General features: G+C 38.6%; 1 protein-coding gene across 3 annotated transcripts in view; it reads right to left on the bottom strand.

Annotated features, from left to right (window-relative positions):
* The window catches only part of DNAJB14 (DnaJ heat shock protein family (Hsp40) member B14), a 40,506-nt gene that overhangs the window by 11,965 nt on the left and 10,184 nt on the right, over positions 1 to 18,357 (bottom strand). For 2 of the 3 annotated variants that reach the window (XM_079773196.1, XM_079773195.1), the window contains exons 2-3: positions 10,594 to 10,762; positions 1,973 to 2,118 (exon numbers count right to left, since the gene is read on the bottom strand). In XM_079773196.1, the coding sequence (XP_079629322.1) occupies positions 1,973 to 2,118; positions 10,594 to 10,762 (315 nt within the window). The remainder of the gene's footprint in view (positions 1 to 1,972; positions 2,119 to 10,593; positions 10,763 to 18,357) is intronic. The other variant, XM_079773197.1, reaches the window with a different exon arrangement.

The raw sequence follows: 18,357 nt of genomic DNA, 5'->3' as shown, positions 1-18,357 counted from the left end.
TCATAAAAAACTCCCTATTCTGATCTTCTTTGGGATTAATTGGCATTCTGATTTATAGATAATCTCCTGTATACTGAATAATGTAAGTCTTTCCTCTAGAGATAAATCAACTTCTAGCATGTTGATAAATATTAACTTTCTAGTTTTGTAAAACAGAACATTAAAATCTAAAATATACTAAAACCAAAGTACAACCAATCACCTTTGTTAAACCCCTTCTGGGTGTCTAGCTGGGGTAACATCTATGCTGTTCACCACCTCAAAATGCAACACAGGCTATACAAATATTGGTAGATCCGCCCTGGCCGGTGTGGCTCAGTGGATAGAGCGTCGGCCTGCGGACTGAAGGGTCCCGGGTTCAATTCCGGTCAAGGGCATGTACCTTGGTTGCGGGCACATCCCCAGTAGGAGGCGTGCAGGAGGCAGCTGATCGATGTTTCTCTCTCATCGATGTTTCTAGCTCTCTATCCCTCTCCCTTCCTCTCTGTGAAAAAATCAATAAAATATATTAAAAAAAAATATTGGTAGATCCACTTATTGTTACTCCAAAACCAATAATGCTAACATGACTTTAGTGCAGAAATGGGAGAAAAAAGCAGCTTAACATTCTCAACATGAAGAATGATATCACCTAGCAGATCACAAACATGCAAATAACTCACTGCCGCTATGTTTTTAAACGTTTTAAAAACAAAAAATATGCCCTAGCCAGCTTGGCTCACTGGATAGAGCGTCGGCCTGGGGACTGAAGGGTCCCAGGTTCGATTCTGGTCAAGGGCATGTACCTTGGTTGCAGGCACATCCCCAGTAGGGGGTGTGCAGGAGGCAGCTGGTCGATGCCTATGTTTCTAACTCTCTATCCTTCTCCCTTCCTCTCTGTAAAAGATCAATAAAATATATTTAAAAAAAATAAAAAACAAAAAATATTAAATTATTTTAATTCATAATGTGAAAATTTTGCCTTAACTTTTGGGGGCATATATGCTAAAGTTAAATTAGTGTTTTTGAGTAAAGAAAATGTTCCTGTACTACCCAAGACACCATTAATTTAAGGAAACAAACAGAGAAGGCTCAGTCACAGTGATTATTTTACTTTCACTTAGTACCACTTTGGCGGCTGTTTTTATTGGGATATATTAACAATCCCCAAACACATTTTGCTTGGCCGCTTCCTTTAAGAAATAAAACCGTTTGGAAACTGTTTTGTAGAAAAGATCAATTGAGTCCTCTATCTTTTAAAAATATTTTAAAAATGAGTATCTACTTCCTATTATTCCAAGATCCCAGCATTTATTTCATTGTAAGCATTATACTTGGCTCTATAAATGCCAAATTCATAAAAACAAACAATCATAAATTTAAGCATTTTCCTATGAATTAGAAGTTAATTATTATGAGTAATTTCTATGTAGCAAAATATGAAATTACAAAATCAGTTATTTTATGTTTATTTATTAAATTGACCAAAAAATAATATTGATAAATTAAGACAAATAAAGAGTAGGCAAGACAAATGAAACTAATAATTAAAAAGAAAAAAGTCACATTAGTTAGAACTACATATAAAAAATACAAAAGTTGGCCAGAGTTAATAGAAATATAAAACCACTGGGCAGATAGCAATTCCAAGTAATTTCCCAATTCTAATACCTTAATATTTCTAATATCTAAAAAACTCACAAAATCTATATTTTCCTTTTAGTTCCCTTAGAACCAGATGGTAATACGCTAGAGGTTCATGCATAATCATTACACGACGTGCACAGTAAATTAGAAAGCATGTTGCTTTCATGAAACCAAACTGAATTTGTTTGGCTCTTAGAACAACAAGTTAATAGTGAAGTTTTAAAGGATTTTGAGGACCCTTATGCTGGCTTCTAGGCACCAGTCTAAAGGCAGAATTTAATATTCTGAAACACTAAATGGCTTCTAAGAAGAGCTTGGTAAAATTGCTTTAAAGGGTTTACTTTACTTTTAAAAGCATCTGTTGCTCCAGGTGCATGGTTTTTGTCTGGATGAAACTTCAAAGCAAGCTTTCTATAAGCTTTTTTCAAATCTTCATCACCAGCATCTTTGGTAACTCCAAGTACTTCATAGTAATTTTTACATTTGTTTATGCTGTGAACAAGAGAGTGTGTTATAATGAAAATTTCAAGGAAGAAGTTTATGTAATAGCTCTAATGTTTTATTTATTAGAAGAGTATAAAGAACTGTCTGTGGATTGTTTCCTCAATATCAAATGATAGCTTATCCTATTAAGGGTTAATGCTTTGATCTGTTTTTTGACCAGACCATTCCTCCAACTTCTTCCCAGTCTAAGAAGAGTTGACCATGAGAATGTCCTTGGTGTAATTCATCACAACTACATAGAAGTAAAGCAAAATCCATAACAACTGTGGATGAAGGACAGAGCACAGAGGATAATAACAACTTTTAAGCATAAAGAAATTCAATAATCCTCACAAGTACATTGCAGCTAAAGAATAGTCTACGTTACACTCAAGAGTTTTGTTGTCCTGTAATGTATACCTAACCAAATATCAAAGCAACAGTTTAGTGCATGTAAAAACAATCACAGCACACTATGGTTTAAATGTCAAGGCAAGTCAATTCATCTCGGCCATGCTAAAGAGAATTCATTGGTAAAAGATAAAATCTCACGATAAAATATATCATGGGACGCAAAAATGTTTGTTACTCTCATTTTCATTGTGATAAGCATATTCTTAAAGATTACAGTAAGTTCTCACTTGATGTGGTTTTGTGTCTTAGCAAAATGATGTGTAACAAAACAAATTTTACCATAGGCTAATTTACATAAACAAGAGTTAAATTCCTACAGCATGTCATCAATGTTATAATGAAACAATGTTGAATGAATCATTATCCAAGGTCCTACTGTACTTACATAGTTTATAACCCTGAAGATGTAACTGATTTAAAGCCAGAGTCTTTAAAGTATATTAGGAAAAGAAATATTCTAAATGGAACAGAGAACATTAATACTTTTGGATCCTAACATTCTCTCACAACCTAAAAATTTTTATTCACTAAAATCCAGTTACATCGTATACATTTTTGTAGCAGACTTTATGATTCTAGATGTGTTCCATGTGTAAGTGGCTTGATGACAGAGGTAGTAACAGGTAAAAAGATATTTGAGGCATAATTGTTCACTGGCAGCAAAAGTATTTCAAACACTGACTCAAAGTTTTCAAAGAAAAAAGATGGGATTGATCTTTTTTTTAAACTACTAAATATATTAATCATCATACCACTTGGTACATGATAGGCTCTCAGTAAATATTTCTGGAATAAATGAGCCTAAAGTTCTTCTTTTATAATGAAATCATTTATCATTTGGTATATGAAATAGGGGGGGAAAAAGAGAGAAGACATTATATAAAATTATAGAAATTTTTCCATATCACATAAATTAAAATCTGATACCCAATCCTTCTTTATAATGGTAATTATAATTGGATTTTTCTACTTTAGATAACAAATATTAACACAAGTCAATTTTATTTCATGAATATGACATTTTCTTTATTTGGTCAATAATATTTATTGAGTACCAACTATGTCCCAGATAGTGTTCAAGCATTTGAGATACATTAGTGAACAAAACAGAGAATGATCCCACCATAGAAGAAAATCACTCTCCTGAATATGACTAGAAACTATGCAATAGAAAAAAGCGGAAGGGAACATTTATAGAACACCTACTCTGTGTCAGGCACAGGCTTCTAAAAATATAGTAATATTGCTTTAAAAGCAATATCCATGCTCTAATATCCATTAAGAATATCCATGTTCTAATAAGCTCTGAAAAACATTAAATTATTCTATAAATAATCTGATTGCAAAAACCTGACTTGAACTCTTAAAGGTAAAATTTGACCTGAACAATTGTGAAACTGCTACACAGTCTTCATATATCCCATTTAAGTGAATAGTTGTATGTTTTGTTGCAGAAATGTTACCATTAGGGTCCGAGCTGCTTACCAGTTATGTAACGTATAATGCATACTTCTTATTACCTTTCTAAATATGAATGATTTCAAATTACAAACTATATCTGGTCCACTAAGTTTTCACATAGAGAATTGTAGAATCTTATGTTGATTATTTTACACAAATTATCTCATTTACTCCTCATTAGGTAGATATTATTTCTAATTAACCAATGAGGAAATCAAGGCTTTGAGAGGTTAAGTAAATTGCCAAAAGTCATATAACCAAGTAATAGATGGGAAGAAACCAGGACTTATTTCTTCAACAAAAATTTACTGAACATCTACTTTCTGCTAAATGCTGTTTCGAGGCTATAGTGGGGAATAAAACAATTCAAAAAATCCCTGCTCACATTCAATTTACAATTGGGACAGGACCACGCAATGAACAGATAGATATACAAGTAAAATATAAAGTACATCACATGTGATGAATATTTAGAGAAAAATAAAGTGGCAATGGGGAATGGAAGAGGAGGCCTGCTACAGTGATTAGGAAAGGCACAAGTAAGGATTCAAATATCAGTTTGTGTAACTTGAAAATCCTGTTGAGAACCAGAATAAAGAAGAAAAGGAACCTCCTCAGACTCCAGAGTAACTAACCATCTCCTTCCTTGCAATTTGCTTTTCCAATCAGTGTTTAAACACACTTTCTTCCCTCTTAGATGTTTTTAAATTTCGTTTCTGGCGCCCAGAACATGTGTTCTCTACCTCCCTTCTTGCTTAGTTTCCACCACTTCTTCAAACCTCAGGTTGGCTCTTTCTCTTCTCAAAAAATCCTCAAGACTAGGTTGGTGACCCTCTTATGGCCTCTCAAAGCTCTTGGAACTTAGCCCTATCCCAGCAATTACCACACTGCACTGCTGCTACCTGTGTACTTGTCTGACTACTCTTTCTAGACTAGGTCCCTTGAAGGCAGGCACTGTGTCTCATTCACCATGTGTGTTGAATGGATAGATGGACAGATGGATGACTGATTCAATTTGAGGGCAGAAATGGTGAGAATCCAAGTAATTTTTAGGCCAAAGGGGATAAGTGCTATAATGAAAATGTAGCTGGCATCAGAACTCAATTTGGAATAGAGAAGAATAGACTATGAAACAAGGAATAGAGCTAAAAATAGGCCATACTATAGGAATGCAGAAAACAAACGGTAGTAAACCAAACACTGAACTATCCTAAAGTCATTACTATTTGGTTAGAATGCATAAGATATTTAATTATGTACCAGATTAACCCTCTAAACTTGTTTTGTTGGTAATTTCTGAGCACAAAAGGCTAGACAATGAAAAAAAGCAGCCTAGGAAAAATTAGGTTGGAATTCACAATCCTCTAGAGATGGGTCATAAAGGTAAAAGAATTACCACAATAAGGAGGAAAAAAGTAAGAAAATCAATTATTTCACTAATTCTGAGCTGTATCTAGCTCTGCCATATCTTCTCTGTACTAAATTTTTCATCATATACTAGAGAAATCTTTGGGAAACCAACATAGAGGCATAAAGTCTACAATCACCAATGGAAAGCTGAAGGCTACATATTTCAATACTCCAAATATACTAATTTACCTAATTTTTCATACCTGAATGAGAAATATATATAAATTCATGTTTATTTTAATTCCTATTATTTGTTCATTATGCTTCTTTTCACCAGCTAAAATGCATTTGTCACACTTTTTACAGTTTGCTTCTTACTGAAAGATTTAAATATTTTTCTCCATCCTCACCAAGGAATTTAAAAAAGAAAGAAAAAAGCAAAAAGAAAATACATTAAAAAGAGGTAACCCATTAACTACCCTCAAAGGAAACATTGTGCAACACAGACAGAAAGATCTGTCTGGGAGCTCAACATCGGAGAAGTATGTCTGGTTCAGCCTTCGTGTCTTCCTTTATGTGCATAAAAGCATAGTGGGCAGGGGAAGAGGGTCTTCTTTCAATTCTTTTTTTATTTAATATAGCTGGTTATTTAAATAGATTCCATGTTTATTAGTGTTTAAGGAAACATTCTTGGAGGCAAAGGTTTATTTATTTTATAAGTTTAGCAAAATAATTTCTTTTCATTTAAAGAACTACAATTTAAATCAAATCCAAATAAAATCCCCATCATTCAAATTATCCAACAGCTGTACAGAAGTGTTTTGAATAAATAACTATAAAGACAGTCCAGTTAATGATTTCACACTCATCTTGTTAAAATAGATGGGCTTTTAAAAATGAGGTATTAAAAATCTTTCATATAGATCCAGACACCTATCCCTCAGTTTTTCAATATGTTTCAACTCAAGGACAACAATGTGCTTAGTTTCACAGAAAGTTACTTTTACAAAGTTATACCCTTTTTCTTCCGTCTTACTGTAAGCTAGTCTTACTTATGTAATGGATGCAGCATTATTGCATGGCTTCTCCCATTGAGCCAAATTGTCACTGAGCAACTTGTTTGCATAATCGTGCTAACAACAAGATAACTTTCTTCTGAAAAATCCCCTGTGTATAGGTAAAACAAAAACAAAAACATACAGCATGTAAGTGTTTGCTGGTGATCTGTTACCTCACTAAAGGAAGACTAATACAATGAATAAGTGTTCCATGATTGAGCTAATCAACTCTTATAAAGTTATTAACTGAAGTATTTTGAATAAGTTAGGGATTCTATTAAAAAAATAGAGGACCAGTGCACGAAATTCGTGCACTGGGGTTGGGGGTGTCCCTCAGCCCAGCCTGCACCCTCTCCAATCTAGGACCCCTCGGGGGATGTTTGACTGCCTGTGGGATCAGGCCTAAACCAGCAGTCAGACATCCCTCTCACAATCCGGGACTGCTGGCTCCTAACTGCTCGCCTGCCTGCCTGCCTGCCTGCCTGTCTGATTGCCCCTAACCACGTCTGCCTGCCAGCCAGATCACCCCCTAACCACTCCCCTGCTGGCCTGATTAACACCTTACTGCTCTCCTGCCGGCCTGATCTCACCCCCAACTGCCCTCCCCTGCCGGCCTGATCTCGCCCCCAACTGCCCTCTTCTGGCCCATTTGGTTCTAATTGGTCGGTTTCTATGCCAGTCAGCTCCACCTCCTAGGCAGCCATTGGCTCCTCACAGTGACCCAGATTTGGTTCTGATTGGTCGGTTTCTATGCCAGTCAGCTCTGCCTCCTAGGCAGCCATTGGCTCCTCACAGTTGACCCAGATTTGGATCTGATTGGTCGGTTTCTATGCCAGTCAGCTCCGCCTCCTAGGCAGCCATTGGACCCTCACAGTTGATCCAGATTTGGTTCTGATTGGTCAGTTTCTATGCCAGTCAGCGTCAAAAGCTCTGCTTCCTAGGAAGTCATTGGCTCCACACAGTTGACTCAGATTTGGTTCTGATTGGTCGGTTTCTATGCCAGTCAGGGTATCTGGGCCTATCAACGGGGCCTGATCAGAAAGGCGGGGCTGATCAGCAGCCCCGGTGGAGGCCTGGAGAGAAATGGAGGCGCAGCTGCTGACCAGGCCTGGAACTAAAGAAAGAAGCAAGTGCTGATCAGCAGCTGCCACAGAGGCTACGGTTCAGACCCTGCTTCTCTCTTCAGGCCACTCTCTGGGCTTGATTCGCAGCCCCCTCAGCAGTCAGTGCTGGGTCACTGTGTCTGCAGCCATAGCAGTCAGCGCTGGGTCGCCACAGCAACCCATCGCTGACTGCAGGACTGACTTCTGGTTGGTAGAGCCTCCCGGTCATTATGGATGTGATGGACCCAGGGTTTTTATATATTAGGATGTTTCAATCATATTTAGTCCCCAAAGGGGAAAAATAACTAAGTTTCTTAATAAAAAATGTATAATAAAGTTATTGACCAGAGAAACAATTTCTAATGTAGGTATACTACTAAGCTAATACTTCTTCCAGATAAGAATTCATGGTCTCAAACATAGCTGGGTCCCGAATGCTAACCAACAATCTTTCCATTCCCTCTGCTTTTCTGCTCTGCAAATATTTCATACTTTTACCATTCTCCTCAAGCTTTCAATCTCATCTCTTTTCTCATAACTCTCAAAAGATAACCTCATCTCCAATTTCAGAGAGTATAGAAGCCAACTGACAGAAACTCCCTCAACATTTTATGTTTCCATCTGGCCAACTCTGACCATATACAAATGTATCTGTACTCACAATCATCTTTCTTTCTTCCACTCTTAAGATGTCCCCTAAATACTAGAACAAAGAGATAGCAAAAAAAAAAAAAAAAAAAAGAAAGAAAGAAAAGAAAGGCCCTGCTCTCCCTTCCTTATTTCTACCATGCTTCATTTCTATCGGGAGTTCAACTGCTCGCTATGACGTACTCCTCCCTTCAAGGTTAGAGTAGAGAAAATTTTAAACAAAGATTTTTTAAAAATAACACCAGATTTAGAATATTCCTGTTCTCCAAAATTTTCAACTGTATGTTTAAATTACATTTTCAAATATATAGGTGATTCTATAGTCTTTCTAAAAAAAAATCATGCGATGATTCTAAATAAAAATGACATGTATACAATTAACTTTATTTAGGTCTTTCATTGAGGACATGTTCTCCCCCAAAAGAGCAATTTCTACAAAAAATGTAATTTTTTTTTTCAAATAGGTATGTTTTCTTGGAGTGCATTTCAACACATTGGTTAATTAAAGCTTTTTCTTAAAGAAATTCAAAAGCAAGTCTCATTTATTCACTTATCTCACTTTCTTAGCCATCCCTGACAAAATATAGGGGATGGCTAAGAAAGTGAGATAAGTGAATAAATGAGAACCACACTTTTATAACTATAACAAAATATAGTTATAAAAGTGTGGTTAACAACACTACTTATATTCTTTTTAATATGTTTTTATTGATTTTTAGAAAGAGAAAGGGAGAGGGACAGAGAGATATAAACATTGATGAGAGAGAAACATCATTTATCAACTGCCTCCTGTACGCACCTACTGGAGATCGAGCCTGCAACCTAGTCATGTGCCCTGATCAGGAATCTAACCAGCGATATCTCGGTTCCTGGGTCGATGCTCAACTGCTGAGCCACACCAGCTGGGCAACATTACTCATATTCTTAAAGTGTTTCATTACCATTCATGCTAATCAAATACCCTTTATCATGGCTTTACCATAATTAGGGATTCTTTTAAATCAAATTTTAGCATCTAAATAAATAAGGAAAAAAGCAAAATATATAAGTAATTGCTATTTTATTTTAAATTATTTTAATTTCAAATTATGGTGAGTAAAAATAGAATAAACTAAAAAGCAAGAATGAAGAAAAAAGAGAAAAGAAATAAGAAGAAAAGAGATAAGAAAAGGCAAAAAGACTAACTAGTTTTACCGACTCTTCACTTTAGCTAATTCACTTGATTTAATTCACTCTCTGTGAATTAATCACTGTTCAGGGTCCTTTATCCTTATACTTTAGTTTCTCTAGAGAGCAACATTAACACAACATCAATATAGCTTCCTAAAGTTGTAGCAGGAAGCAAAACAGTATTTTCTCTAGTGTGTCATACTCAGAGGTTCATCTGATTTCCAGAAAATTTTTTCTTAATTATAAAATTAGCAAAATCTCTAAAAAACAGTTCATAATTTTTCAACTCTATCTAATTCTTCTGCTTTCAGTGGAAGTGTATCATGAGGTGAAACTAAAACACGGAGAGAATAGTCAGTTAAAAAAATAAAATTAGGGTGTTGGGGGGCTGGGTGAGAAAGGTGAAAGGATTAAGTAATAATAATTCTTCTATATAATAAAAGCTTAATGCAAATTGTCTGACCAGGAGTTCGACCACTCACTATGACGTGCACTGACCATCAGGGGGTGACGCGGAACATGGCAGGCATCGGCGACGCGGTGTTGGCTGAGGGCGGCAGTGGAGGGCTGCTGCCAACCCCAATGAGCCCCAACAAGAGCGCGACCATGGCAGGATGGTGGAGCAGGTGAGTGGGCGGTACCTGGCTGAGGTGGGTGTGAGTGGGGGCCCGATCACCCCACTTATTGCCCTGCAGACGGCGACCAGCAGCGGTGGTTGGGTCCGCAGGCCAACGCTCTAGCCACTGAACCAAATCGGCTAGGGCAGAGGTCGGCAAACTCATTAGTCAACAGAGCCAAATATCAACAGTACAACGATTGAAATTTCTTTTGAGAGCCAAATTTTTTAAACTTAAACTTCTTCTAACGCCACTTCTTCAAAATAGACCCGCCCAGGCTATGGTATTTTGTGGAAGAGCCACACTCAAGGGGCCAAAGAGCCGCATGTGGCTCGAGAGCCGCAGTTTGCCGACCACGGGGCTAGGGCTACACACTGATTTTATAAAGAATACTAGAAGCTCAGTGCGTGAAATCGCGCAGTCCTGCCCATCCACGTGTGCCTCACCGCACTCGCAGTCCCACCCTCCTGCACTGGTCTTTGATCATTATGGCATTAGGGCCAAAACCTTTTATAATATAGATAAAACATAACATACCCAGAGTTCAATTCCTTGATGTCTATTCTACTGAATTATAACTCAAACACTTTTTTAGGTGCTATGCCATTTAAAAATTACATTAGCAGCAACTGTAGTTGAAATATAAGTCATATTTATTCCTACCTGAGAACTCCATCTATTTGGTCTTTGGTATAGCCTTTTCCGTCACCACTACCAGTCGTGTTGTCCTTTGTGCAATTAGGCTTGCTTTGATCAGCACTACCTGATGGTTTTCGACAATGAGGGCTATTCCCAGCTGTGCTTCCATTTTTCATAATTATTTCCAATAGGGCTGTAGAGAGATACAAAGAACACTATGTCTGTTTATGGTACATACACATGATCTTGAGAAGTTATAAAGCTGACGAATTAAGAATCATGTACTCCATAAAAATTCTCCATAGCGTCTTTTTAGAGAGCAAGTGTTCTCTATGTATTTAACTGTTTACAGAACACTGATCACAATTTAGAATAACAAGAAATATAAAGCTAATAGCTCAAAATCACTATCATTCAGTTACTTATGACACTTTTATTTGTCATCTTACCTTATAATAGACAAATATGCAAATTGACCGCACCTTCGCTACACCCAAGCCACGCCCACCAACCAAGCCACGCCCACCAGGAAACCGTTAGAGGGACGTTGGGGTGTGGCGGAGCCCAAGGCCGGGAAAGCCTTGGGCGGAGGCTTTCCCAGCCGTGGGCACCAGCGGGGAGCCTGCACGGATCGCAGGAAACCACTGGGGGTCGGCTCCGGTGATCCTTAGCAGGGATGTTGGGTGCGGCCGAGCCCAAGGCCACCGCCCGGGGCCAAGCCCCGACCCTGAAAGAAGGCAGAAGGCGGTGGCCACAGCCAAGGCCTGGGTCCCTGGTGCCGGCAGAAAACTGGTGCAGGCAGCCAGGTGAATGAAGGTCTATTGCACGAATCTTCGTGCAAACGGGCTACTAGTATCATGATAAAACTGCAGAATACCAAAGAAAAAGTAGTTGATAAGATTATCTACAAAGAAACAGAAATTAGACTTCCTATTTCTTCAACAGCAAAAATGGCAACTAAAAGACACTGAAATAATATCTTCAAAATGCTCAGAAAGAGTAACTTTCAACTCAAGTTCTACACTAATTTTCTAAAAAAAGCAAAAGATTAGAAACATTTTCAAACAAACAAGACCAAAAAATTTACTTTTAAGATTTCTAAAGGGTATTATATATACACACACACACACACACACACACACACACACACACACTAGAGGCCGGGTGCATGAAATTCATGCATGGGGGGGTCCCCTCAGCCCAGCCTGCACACTCTCCAATAGGGGACCCCTTAGGGGATGTCCCCAGGATTGGGCCTAAACCAGCAGTTGGACATCCCTCTCACAATCTGGGACCGCTGGCTCCTAACTGCTCACCTGCCTGCCTGCCTGATTGTCCCTAACTGCCCCCCTGCCAGTCTCGTCGCCCCCAACTGCCATCCCCTGCCAGCCTGGTCATCCCCAACTGTCCCCTCTGCCGGCCTGGTTGCCCCTTACTGCCCCCCGCTACTGGCCTGGTCACCCCCATCTGCATCCCCTGCCGGCCTGGTTGCCCCCAACTGCCCCCTCTGCTGTCCTGGTCACCCCATGCAGCCTTCTGTTCAGTCGTTTGGTCATCCCTCACTAACCCCCCTGCCAGCCTTGTCGCCCCACGCAGCCTGTGTTCGGTCGTCCATCCAGTTGTTTCGGTCGTAACGGCCCCTGACTTTTTATATATTAGGATATTAGGCAGACGAAAAATGCTTCTAGACAGGCTGTAGAAGGGAATGGTGAGCAAATACTTTGATAAATGTATGAGTAAATCTAAACACTAAGTCTATAAAATAATAATAGTTATGTCTAGAATTTGATATAAATACTGATGGGTCATAAAAGAGAAGGTAGAGAGAATATATAAAAGATTGTCCATATACATAGTCATAATCGTTAAGATGGGAAGGTGATAGGGACTGATAATACTATTCCCTCTCCTATGAATGCTTGAAACTTTCCATAAGTTAAAACTATACATTAAAAAAAAAAATCATGCCACTTCACACCTACTAGAATATAATTAAAAAATGAACAATAAAAAGTGTTGGCAAGGATATGGAAAACCTGGAATCCTAATATACTGTTGGTGAGAATGTAAAATATGTGGCAAATTTGAAAAATCATTTGGTTGTTCTTTAAAAGATTAAACATATAGTTACCATTTGACCCAACAATCCTATCCCTGGGTATATACCCAAGAGAAATTAAAACATCCATCTACACAAAAAATGGCTCACAAATGTTCATAACAGCATTGTTGATAGTAGAAAAAAAAAAGGAAGCAATCCAAATGTCCATCAACTGATGGGTAAATAAAATGCAATATGCCCAGACAATGGAATATTATTTAACAACGAAAATATATGAACTACTGATATACACTACAACATAGATAAACCTTGAAAACATGCTAAGTGAAAAAGTCACTAAAGACCATATTGTATGATCTCATATATATGAAATATATAGGACAGGGAGATTTACAGAGATAGAAGTAATTAGTCATTGTTAAGAGCTACTGGGGCCCTAGCCGGTTTGGCTCAGTGGATAGAGCATCGGCCTGCAGATTGAAAGGTCCTGAGTTTGATTCCGGTCAAGGGCACATACCCGGGTTGCAGGTTCAATCCCCAGTAGGGGGTCATGCAGGAGGCAGTCGATCAATGATTCTCTCTCATCATTGATGTTTCTCTATCTTCCTCTCCCTTCCTCTATATCAATAAAAATATATTTTTAATAAATGAACTAGTGGGAAGGGAAGGGTGGAATTAGGGAGAAATAAGGACTGACTGCTAATGTGCACGGTGTTTCCTTTTGAGGTAAAGAAAATGTTCTAAAAGTGATTGTTGTAATGGTTGTTTAACTCTGTGAATATACTAAAACCCACTAAATGGTATGTTTTAAGAGAAGTAATTGTATAGCATGTGAATTAGCCTATCTAATAAAGAGGGAATATGCTAATTGACCATCATGCCCTCACAAAGATGGCTCTCACAGGGGGAGCGCCGCTCCTGGCTGGGCTCCCGGCTGGCGAGCACAGCTGCGGTGACGGAAGCCTCTCTCGCCTCCGCAGCAGCACTAAGGATGTCTGATTGCTGGCTTAGGCCTGCTCCCTGCGGGCCTAAGCCATCAGATGGACATCCCCCGAGGGCTCCCGGACTGTGAGAGGGCGCAGGCCAGGCTGAGGGAATCCCACGCCCAGTGCCATGAACTTTCGTGCACTGGGCCTCTAGTCTACACTAATAAAAAGAGAAACATGCAAATTAATCATCACTCTGCTACGCCAAGCCACGTCCACCAGCCAATCAGGAGTGAGTATGCAAATTAACCCAACCAAGATGGCAGCTGGCCACGGAGCTGGAGCAAGCAGGAGGCATGGGTTGTCCCAGCAATGGAGGAAGCCAAGCTTCCTGCCCGCCCTGGCCTCCTGCTCAAGCCTGTGCCGTAGCTTGGGCAGGGCCCCCCAGCTCCGATCAAGCCTCTGCCGTGGCTTGGGCAGGGCCCCCCGGCTCTGCTCAAGCCTCCGCTGTGGCTTGGGCAGGGCCCCCCGGCTCTGATCAAGCCTATGCTGCGGCTTGGGCAGGGCCCCCCCAGCTCCACTCCGGCCCTGCTCAAGCTTCTGCCGCCCTGACCCCAGCCACTCAGCGCCAAAGCCCGTAGGCCAGGAGTGGCCAGGGGCGTTCTGGGACCCCGGCTGCTCAGGGCCTACGCGCGGACCTACAGGCTCTGAGCGGCCTGGGTCCCAAGGATGTTCCCGGGACCCAGGCCGCTGGGTGCCTGCGTATGCAAATTAACCCGCCACCTTTGTTGGGTTAATTTGCATACTTACTCCTGATTAGCTGGTGGGCATCACAGAGGTATGGTCAACTTGCATCTTTCTCTTTTATTAGTGTAGATAATAGGGTGGGCAAACATAGGCTTACACTTGCTAGTATGCAAAATTTTATTTTAATATTATTATTTATTAATTGTTCTATTATTTGTATTACAACTATAAACCTATTTTTGCCCATATATATATATATATATATATATATATATATACACACACATTATATGCGAACTTCTTTCTACCATATTTTTCTCTAGCTAATGCATTTAAGAGGTCACCAAAGACATAAGAAATTGAGTTTTTATAACAATCTAGTAGTAGATGGTACAGAAAGGCTCCTAATTAGACAATAATTTATTAATTATTAACAAGGTAAGTATAATATATACAGGATGTCCCCCCTAAATGTATACACACTATAAAGGCAGTTTATTAAAATACTAGAGGCCCGGTGCACGAATTCATGCACAGGCGGGGTCCCTCGGCCTGGCCAGTGATTTGGGGCCATCTTGCCCAGTCCCGAATGGGGCCGATTGGGGCCGGCTGGCTGGAGGTACTGCAGAAGGTTGGCCGACCGGGGGGCGGGGGGGGGGGGGGGGGGAGGGACTGCGGGAGATTGGCCGGCCACGGGAGGTTGGCTGTGGGAGTGCACTGATCACCAGGGGGCACCTCCTGCTTTGAACGTCTGCCCTCTGGTGGTCAGTGCACATCATAGTGACCAGTCAACCAGTCATTCGGTCATAATGGTCGCTTAGGCTTTTACATATATAGATATTTCATTTTCAATATGTAATAGAATCTACAGCTATCAGCTGTTAAAGTGTGTATACATTTTTGGGGGGACATGTTGTAGTATATAGACAGTTTTTAACTGCAGTTTCTTATTTAATGCAAACACAATGTTAACTTTGAGGTCAGAAGACTGTATGGTCCATGAGGTAGTGGTTCACAACTTTTAAATATGAAAAATTTTATGAGAATTCTAGAAGTAGGCTGTGACAGCAACTTAAAATTTAAATCTCTGCAAATTCCCCTCATAAAAGCAGAGCAATTAAATAGCAAAATCAAAACCTCATGCACAATATTTCAAAATACAAGAAGGTGGGAACAACCCACCAATAGATCTATGTGGGTAGTACAAAGAAGAGGATAGTAATAGGGCATTTGCCCTTCGACAGAACAAAAGAACTCCAAAATTACCAACAGGGATTCTATATACAGCACAGTAGGCAAAATTGAGAAAAGTATATAAAAAGGAATGGGTTCTTCTCACTACAATAGAATGTGAGTGAAAGGGTTCATAATAAACTCTTTAGGGCATAGAACACTCCAGTCACTACAAACTCTCAAAACTAAACACTCAAAGCTCTCTTCCAGAACAAAGCCACACTGAAGAGAAACTACAGGGAACAGGCCCCAGACTGAAGAGGACAGGGGCAATAGGAAAAAAGAAAAGAGAAACTCTAGATAACATTGGGAAGGAGAAAGGAGTGAGGAGATCTTACATAATAAGGTAAAATATTTTCAACCATTACACAAAAAGAAGAAGGGTGTCTGTGTACTTAGAATGGCTAACTACACATAAAAATGTGTAAAAGAAAATGAAAGAAATAAAATCTGAAACAAAGTTATTATAAGAAAAAAGAGAATAAGAATAAAATAAATATCTAAAGACAATGAAAGCATACCACAAAGACTTGCTGACAAAACAGGTAAACACTATAACCTACTACTTCAAATCAAGCTGAAGACTTTAAGAAATTAGACATAATACAAATAACATAAATTAGAATTAGGACAACCTCCAAAAGTACCTTTCTATAAGAAATAAAAATCAATTTAAAAAGAATTAGAAGAAACAGGGAGTTATAAACACGACAGATATTATGTAACTAAAAGAAGTAAAATACTTTTTAAAAGACAAAAATTAAAAAGAAAATGGCAAATAAATGAAGATAGTTAAAGAAGATCCAAAATACATACAATAAAATGCCTGATGAAGAAAAACAAAACTTATATAACCATAATTGGAGAACATGTTTCTGATATAAAAACAGAAACATCTGAAGCCATATAGTGAAAGGGCAAATCACATACCTAAGAATATTGACCCAGATTAATGAACACCAAGCTATATTCTAATAAAATTACTGAACTTCTATGCAAAAATATCAACTGACTTGTAAAGGAAAGAATATTAAGATTGTTATATTAATATATCAGATTTTGCTCATCAAAAGTACTTGTACAAAACAACATACTTAGATAGCCAAAGAAAGAAAACTGGAGCCAAGGACTTTATATCTACCTAACTATAAGCACTAAGACGACAGATGAACTGTTTCAACATTCCAGAACTTAGCATAATTCCCATAGGCCCTTCCTGGAAACCTATTAGTTGACAAGCTTCAGGATTCCAAAGTAATTAAAGATACATAGGGACTGATGGGGAGAATTAACCTTTTGCACTCGGATGTCGAGTGCGACTCGACACGGTTAGCATTAGAATAAAGAAATCGAGAAAAAAGCAAGCAAGTGCAAAGGGTTAAATGTATAGTAATCTACAAATATAAGAGTAAATGATGATTAAAAGAGAGCGCAGATAGTATGTAATGGTATGTTCTGACACTGTAAATAAGTTGAAATATTTTTTAAATGATGGTCTTACTCTTTCTTTTTCCTTGAAAAAAATTATTGGCTTTCTCTACTCTTCCCTTCTCTTCCTTTTGGCAGCTGAGGCCTGGACCAAGGAAGGAGTCATAGCCAAAAACAAGGCTGAGTTTGATAGGGCCTGCACCAATGGGTTCAAGGAGGCAACTAATTATATACAGAAGAAATTGAACAAGTAACTGAAGATAACAGGAGCCACATTTCTTACTGTCAGAGAATGGAATTACAAATATGGAAACGGAGCAGGCTAGAATGAACTCTGTGGTGAACTATAAAGGGAGGTAAGTCTCATACAGATATAAAAATTAACATAGATTAAATTACTACAGATATGTATATTCCCACATACAAACACATATAACACAGAGATATACATACACATACACAGACATATATGTATTCATACATACAGATATTTCCTAGTTCTGTCTCTTGAAGAGACCTAGGGGTATCCCTGTCCCAATGAGCTTATCTAGTGTTTATATCTAGACCGGTCAACCGGTCATTCGGTCATAATGGTCACTTAGGCTTTTACATATATATATATATATCTGTTTCCAAGTATCATTGTCCACTAAAAAGAATCAGGGCTCCTTAGAGAAACAACTGATTCCCAGAATAGCAAATAAAGGGGGGCTGAAAAATCTTTTGTGCCATAAAGTAGAGATGCTGAAAGAATGATGAGGACATGTCAAAAAGACACAGGGCTCCTACTGACTAAATCTGAGCATCAAAAGAAATAATGATAGTAATGGATTAAATAGGAATCCATAAATCCATACTAATAAATTGAATAGGTTGAATGCCAACTAATTAATTGTAGAAGGAATGATGGAATTAGCAACCATCAGCAATTTACCCAGGAAAGAATCATCAATGAATGCTAAAAGGAGTTGGTGAAAATATATTATGGAAGAGAACATTTACATAGTCTCAAAGTATTTTCCCACAAAATACTTATTAATTATAAAGTGAAAGAACAGTAAGTCTAGAGTGGAGAAACTTGGCATCACCAACTTAATCAAGTGATCAAAGTTAATCTCCCCAGTAAGTACCAAATCAACATAACGTGTTCCCTTACGTTACACTAAGAAACATCACTTCTATGGTATTTCTGCCAAAAATTTATATGTGTAAATGCCAAAGACAAATTGAGGGACAAACTAAAGAAGAAAAGAGAAAAGCTGTATTTGGAAAATAAAACATGCCCATAAATGCAACTTGTATCCTTTTTGCTATCCAAGATATAATTGAAAAAACTGGCAGAATTTGAATGAAGCACATGCATTAATTTCGTGAATCTGATAGTTATGTTGA

Source organism: Cnephaeus nilssonii (assembly GCF_951640355.1).
Source record: "Cnephaeus nilssonii genome assembly, chromosome: 1".
Lineage (NCBI taxonomy): Eukaryota > Metazoa > Chordata > Mammalia > Chiroptera > Vespertilionidae > Cnephaeus > Cnephaeus nilssonii.
This window is presented reverse-complemented; position numbering and strand designations above follow the sequence as displayed.